General features: G+C 46.6%; 1 protein-coding gene across 1 annotated transcript; it reads right to left on the minus strand.

The window, feature by feature from the left end:
* Positions 1–2,417: 2,417 nt before the first annotated feature.
* Positions 2,418–5,503, minus strand: LOC123439268 (endo-1,4-beta-xylanase 1-like). The gene is made up of 3 exons (XM_045116004.1): positions 5,434–5,503; positions 4,176–4,859; positions 2,418–3,809 (listed from the first exon to the last, which is right to left on the minus strand). The coding sequence occupies exons 1-3, from the start codon at positions 5,446–5,448 to the stop codon at positions 2,658–2,660; spliced, it is 1,851 nt and encodes a 616-aa protein (XP_044971939.1). The 5' UTR covers positions 5,449–5,503; the 3' UTR covers positions 2,418–2,657.
* Between the last annotated feature and the right edge of the window lie 1,675 nt (positions 5,504–7,178).

The raw sequence follows: 7,178 nt of genomic DNA on the forward strand, positions 1-7,178 counted from the left end.
AAGCTTAATGGTAAAGCTTGAGTTAGAAGTACATCTGTGTCAAGCACAAATGGTTAACTTATGATAAGCAGAATTCATTAAGAGTGGATATGTGAAAAAATCAAGAATTGTTTGGCGCACAATGTGCATATAAGGTCAAGCCCAGCATATGTCAAGATTATAACCAACATTCGACACAAGAATTTTGACTAAGAACACTAATTTAATACTTACTAAACAGGACAAAATTTAATTCACTGTTTTCTTGATGTCTTATTAGAAAGACCATTTTCTGTTTTAAATCTATATATTTCAATAAGTTAAATCAAACAAAGACGATACATAACTTTCCGATTGTGACCCAACACAGTCTCAACATGCAACATCGCGCCAATACCAAACACAATAGAGTACCTGCAGGGCAACAACCAAATGTGGGTTTCTCGGCACCACCACCTTAATTCTTGGGTGTTTGATCTGACTTTATTTGAACCTCCCATTGACCAACTCTATTCGGAAGGCGTCCATGTACCAACTTAATTACTATTCCTTCTTTTCTTATTTATAAGGCATGCATGTATATCCTAATCATCAGTTTGACAAATGAAATTATGTTAATTGCCTCATATTCCTTCTCTTCCAGTTTATAAGGCATCCATGTAGTATTTCCTGATCATAAGTTTGCCCAACGAAATTCGAGTTATATGTAATCCATATGCAATTCCTCGTTATTTACTGCAATCCATATGCAAGCCATTTTTAATACAAATTTTACAATACTTTTTCGTGTGACTTTCAGTTAGACATATTTACAACAGCAAGATCAAACAAAGTTTGTAAAAAAAATTCTTTATCACTTTCAGTTTATCAAATGTATTGCTTGAGGACAAGCAAAGGTTTAAGCTTGGGGGAGTTGTTACGTCTCCAACGTATCTACTTTTTCAAACTCTTTTGCACTTGTTTTGGACTCTAATGTTCATGATTTGAATGGAACTAACCCGGACTGACGTTGTTTTCAGCAGAATTGTCTTGGTATTATTTTTGTGCAGAAATAAAAGTTTTCGGATTGACCTAAAAATTTACGGAGAATATTTTTGGAACTAATAAAAAAAAAACTACAGAAGCGCAGTGACTAAGAACATTAAATTAGTCTTTACTAAACAAGACAAAATTTAATTCACTGTTTTCTTTATGTTTCATTAGAAAGTCCATTTTTTGTTTTAAATCTCTATATTTCAATAAGTGAAGTCAATCAAAGACGATATGTAATTTTCCGATTGTGACCCAACACAGTCTCAACATGCAACATCGCGCCAATACCAAACACATCAAATGTCAAGTGTAAATCCCCTATGTTCATATGTTTTTGACTGAAAACATCGGTAGAGTACCTGCAGGGCAACAACCAAATGTGGGTTTCCCGGCTCCACCACCTTAATTATTGCGTGTTTGATCCGAGTTCATTTGAACCTCCCATTGACCAACTCTATTTAAAAGGCGTCCATGCACCAACTTAATTACTATTCCTTCTTTTCATATTTATAAGGCACGCATGTATCTCCAAATCATCATTTTGACAAATGAAATTAAGTTAATTGCGAGAAAAATAAACACTATTTTTTAAAAATTTGAGTATTATTTTAAAAAAATAATATATTTTTTGTGATACATAACATGAGTTTCCTTGGCTAAAGTGACGATATAGAAATATGTGTGGGACTTGTAGGAGTAAGTGGGTAAACCGACAAATGCTCATCACTCTAGATGATTTGTTTATAAGATGGTCCACTTTTTGTTTTAAATCTTTATATTTCAATCTGTTAAGTCAATCGAGGACGACACATAACATTCCGATTGTGACCCAACACCTCTGAGCACGCAACAACGCCTCAATACCAAACACGTCAAGTTTCAAGTGTAAATCCCCTCATGTTCCTATGATTTTGACTGAAAAGAACAGTAGAGTATTTCCTGGGTGACAATCAAAGATGGAGTTCTTGGCTCCATCAACTTTCAATCGCCAATTATGTCGTGTTTGATCCAGGTTTACTTGAATCCCCCGCAGACCAACTCTTTTTGAAAGGCGCATTTGCATCAACTATCCATGTAGTATTTCTCTAGGTGACAATCAAAGATGGGGTTCTTGGCTCCACCACCTCTCAATCACCAATTATGCCGTGTTCGATCCAGGTTTACTTGAATCCCCCATGCACCAACTCTTTTTGAAAGGCACATTTGCACCAATTTGATTATCATTCCTTCTCTTCCAGTTTATAAGGCATCCATGTAGTATTATTTCCTGATCATCAGTTTGACCAACGAAATTCAAGTTCTACGTCAAAAAATAAAATACCTTTTTATGATATTTAACATGAGTTTCGTTGATTAAATTGACGATCTAAAAGAAGTATGAGCATGCCCTCGTGGGAATAGCAGAGTAAACAGACAATTCCTCATTTATTAACTGCAATCCATATGTAATACATTTTTAGCATAAATTACAATACCTTTTCGTGTGACTCTGAATCAATCCCGCCTAATGGCAGTATATATCTGAATGGCCCCACTAGCTACTCATATTCCCAATCCCAATAGCCAATCCGTACTATGTTGGAGTGCTAGCTATATCACTTGCACGCACGTCCACGTCCACGTCCACCAACTATATATGTAGTCCTTCACAGGTTCATGTCCACCACGAGCGGCTCGTCCCCCTTGTGCACGTCGAATGCGCGCCTGACCTGCTTCCCGCCGGCGCCGGCGGCCAGCTCGACAACGTACTTGCCGTGGAACCCCCTGAACTTGAAGTGGCCGTTGGCGTCCACCGTCCCGCGCGCGTGCGACGTCCACTCCTGGCGCAGCCCCACGAACCTGTTCCCGGCCTGGCTGAGCGTGCCGTCGGCGTTGACGAGCTGCCCGTGGGAGCGCCACATGTGTCCCTGCATGAACCCCCAGAGCATGATCCCCTCCACGGCCGGGTGCGCGAACGCCTCCCGCAGCATCACCTCCAGGTCGTCGGCGCGCACCGCCTCGTCGGCCGCCGACACGTCCAGCTCCGTGATCCACACGGGGAGCTCCGTGGCGGCAAGCTTGTCGAGCGCGTCGCAGATCACGTCGCCCACGGGGTGCGTCACGTGGCCCTGCACCCCGATGCCGCCGACGGCGGCGCCGCGCCTCTGCAGGTCCGTGACCAGCGCCACGTACTTGTCCGGCGTTGCGTTGGGGTCGTTGGCGCTCTCCACGTTGTAGTCGTTGACGAAGAGCGCGGGGGCCGGGTCGATCGCCGCCGTCTCCCGGAACATGTGCGCGTCGATGTCGTCGCCGAGGCGCTGCCGGAAGAAGGCGCCGTGGAGCATCTCGTTGTTCACCTCGTAGTGCGGGAACCGGCCGACGTAGCGGGAGACGAGGCCCCGTAGCCGGGACTCCACGGCGGCCCTGAGCTGGTCGGCGTTGAGGGCGCGCACCCACGGCTGCACCGAGTTCTCCACGGCCCAGAAGATGCAGTGGCCGCGCACGGGCTTCTTGTGCCGGTCGCAGAAGGCGATGAGCTCGTCGGCGTCGGCGTAGCTCACCTGACCCTGCACCGCCTCCGTGTAGTACCACTTGAGCTCGTTCTCCAGCACCGCCAGGTCGAAGTGCTTGGTGAAGAAGTCCACGAACGCCGGGTTCTGGATGGACGACTTGCTGATGCATGCGCCGATGGGGAAGCTGTTCTCCACCTGGAGCACGCGTATGGACGCGCCGTTCACCGCCGCCGCCGCCGCCTCGGCATCGGCCCCGTCCTCCTCCGATCGCCGGTTGAACTTGAGCACCACATCACGCTTGCGCACCTGCAGGCAACACGTAGAAACATGATTATCAAAAGGTGTGCCTAGGTCTCAACCGACTGAGATAAAGAATAAAGAATTAAAAAATAAAGATATTTAATTTTACACCGATCTCACTATATAAGATCATGAAAATAGACATAGTCAAGTCTAGAACGACTGAAATTTAGCAAAACTGTTATCTAAATATGTAGTATATCATGCTGGGTGATCAATAGTTTTGCATGCGCTTGAGTAGAATACACTGCAATTCTGTTTCGCATAGCCGGCGTCATGTTGTTTTGCTTATGTCATTTACGTGGCATTCAAAATTTCATATCAAAAAGAGTTCAAAAATTTCAAATCCAAAAGATAATTTTTTGCTAGTACCTTGTCGGTCTTCTTCCTGAGGTGTCTCAGCCTTGCGATCTTGTCCACGGCGCACACGCGCAGGTCCATGACCTTGATGTCCACCCCGGCCGGCGGGCCATGGACGTAAACCTCGGCCCGGCGCGGGTGCTCGTCTACCCGGAACGCGCCCTTGATCTCGGCCCACTTCCCCGGCTCGGCCACCAGCACGCCGCCGCCGACCCGCGCGCCGTCGTGTGTGAGGACCTCCACGTGCACGGGGTGGCCGCCGTCCACGCTGGGGCAGCCCTCCAGGCAAACCCAGCCGGCCACACGGTACGTGACCTTGGGCTTGGGCGCGTGCGAGATCTCCCGGCAGAGGCCGTCCTTCTCGTCGGCACGGTGCGCGGCGAGGATATACCGGCCACTCGGCTTCCGCATGCGCGCGCCGGGCACGTCCTCCGCCGTGGCCGAGAGCGGAGGCGGCGCGTGGTCGTGGTGAACCGAGAGCGTGCTCGCACCGGCCGCCGCCCAGCCGCCCAGACCGCCGTCGGCCTCCTCCGAGCAGGAGCCGCCATGGTGCTCGAGCAGGTTCACAGGGAGGGCAGGCTCCTCCTCCTCGTCTTCACTGCCGCCGGTCTCCGTCAACTTCATGGCGATGGCCGCCTCTTCCTCCGTGTTGTTGCCGCCGTCCGCCATGAACTTCATTGCAAGTGGCACCTCCTCCTGCACACGCACGCGCGCACATTAACCCGTTGCAACGGAACACACGAGTATATATAGTTCTTGTAAACAATGTCGATGGACCGATGTGGTTGGCGAAATCTTAGCATATGCGATCTGATGCCCCGTTCTTGTCGGGATCAGACAGCCATGCAATGCACGGACGACATGTGTAACGATTCTTGTTGGGGAATGGGGATATGATATATCATATCGATCGCTAGCTTGCTCGATCAGTTGCTTGGCTTTAAAGAAGGAACTGATTGATTGGAAAACAACCGGCGGAAGAAGATGCATGATCGAATAGCTTGGAACCCACATCTTGTCCAGCAAATTCACGCAAAACTGTTCAAGTTTGCGACAAAATCTACTAAAATTTACGGGGTCACTAGTAGACGGTACCAGCATGCAACATAACACATAAAGCCCATGCCATTTTTCGTCCACGCTTCCATTACGCGTGCGTAAACATTTGGTATTGCAATCGTAAAAAGGAGACCCCTGATTAGCTCTTTGCGGCATATTTTGAAGTATTGGAATCATGCATGAGAAAGGAGCAGATAGACATGTCACATACCTCAGCGAATGCCATGTCGATGAACCGAAGGGACGACGTACGTCGCTCAACCACACGTCGATGTGTGTGTAGCGTGTGCGTTGTTGCTGCTGCTATGATGATGTTTGGGTGTGGTAAGTGAGGAGGGAAGAGAGGCACGCAGGGTGGCAATTTATAGGGCGAGCAAGCTCTAGATCTATGATATGTTGGTCTGTCAGTTTGGCCGGCGATCCACATCCATGGCGACAGAGCAGAAAGGTGGCCGAAGCCCGTTGCTAGCTGTAGGGAATGAAAGCTCCGCATGCCATGGCCAATCTCGGCTACCTAACTCGTATCTTTCCTCCTATCTTTTGTACAACACTCAAGTTTGGGCAATGCAAGATTAGTCAATCAGGCCGGTTTGCCGGATCGTGCCGCTGACATGCGGGGCCCCTTATCGTGACCGTGTCTCCAGGGAGTAGGTTGATCTATGAATGATCAGCTATAGCTGATTAGCTTCGTCATAACTGTTACTTTTTGTTGGGGTTATGATCATTAGCAAAATCCAAGCATCTCCCAACTCCGATCCTTTTCTTGGCTTTCGGAGGAGTAGAAGTTGATCAATCCTTCCTTTCCTTCGGTCGTTGGTAGGCACGCGCACACGCAAATGCATAGCAATAGTCGTATTATATGTACACAACTTAGTAGCGAGTCGCCCGTACACATGTACTTTTATTTGAGTTCTTTTGAAGTACACATGTGCTTTTGGCACATGATAATTGTACATCTGGTTGCACACTTGCACTAGCCTCCCTATATAGAAGATACTCCCTCTGTTCTTCAATATAAGTTTTTTTTAAAGATTTTAATATAAACTACACACGGGATAAAATGAGTGAATGTACTTTTTAAAATATGTTCATATACATTCATATGTAGTCTATATTGAAATATTTAGAAAGGCTTAGATTTGAGAAAGAAAGGGATTTTGTATCAGTCATCTTTATTCAGGAAGCAGGACCGCTAGATCTATATCCAATGACCAAAACAAAATCACGCAATGTTGGTCTTTAACCTCTTCTTCTTCATCCTCATGCAGTTGTCGACCTACCCTACCCTAACCGTCTCCTCCCCACCCGACGGCTAACAGGTGCTTTCATGGGATGCCTCGCCGCCCCACCCTTCCCTCGCCCTCTTCTATCGTTGTGCTAGCTATCCTCCATGCCGTCTCTCTGAGCCCACATCCACCTTCCCTTTTGCGACCCGCACAATCAAGTTTCTGACTTGCTCCCACTGGTATCGCCTGTTCTTGTTTGTGCACAGCTCACTGTTAACATGGTTGACGCTCCTCACGCTATCTTCGCCTTCAGCCTCACATGGAGCAAAAGGGACTGACATTTAGCAGACACGTATAATATACATCTTAGATCTAGCAAGAGGACCCCCTTACTTCAAGAAATGTGAACAAGAGATTTCACCATTTGGAGTAAAGGTCGATCAATCCTTCCTTCATTCGTTGCTAGGCACACACAAATGCATATCAGCACTAGTAGTATATTTGCCTATACGTGACGGCCTACGAGCTAAGGCCGGTCACAATAAAAGTAACATAGATAATAGCATGTATGTCAACTAGGTATTTTTGTTCAGATTACACATAATTAAATGAAAAAAGAGGATTGAATATGAGGATACAATACCGTATTATATTAAATAATGTATTATTATGTGTCTTGCATGACAATAAATATGATCACTATAATATCAAAGTATGATATTGTATATTA

The sequence above is a fragment of the Hordeum vulgare genome, chromosome 3H (genome assembly GCF_904849725.1).
Source record: "Hordeum vulgare subsp. vulgare chromosome 3H, MorexV3_pseudomolecules_assembly, whole genome shotgun sequence".
Lineage (NCBI taxonomy): Eukaryota > Viridiplantae > Streptophyta > Magnoliopsida > Poales > Poaceae > Hordeum > Hordeum vulgare.

What these genes read in the sequence shown, in the direction of transcription:
- LOC123439268 (XM_045116004.1), bottom strand. An exon ending in TCAGGAAGAAGACCGACAAG is followed by an intron (nt 3,810 to 4,175) that starts GTACTAGCAAAA and finishes TGTTGCCTGCAG; the next exon opens with GTGCGCAAGCGTGATGTGGT.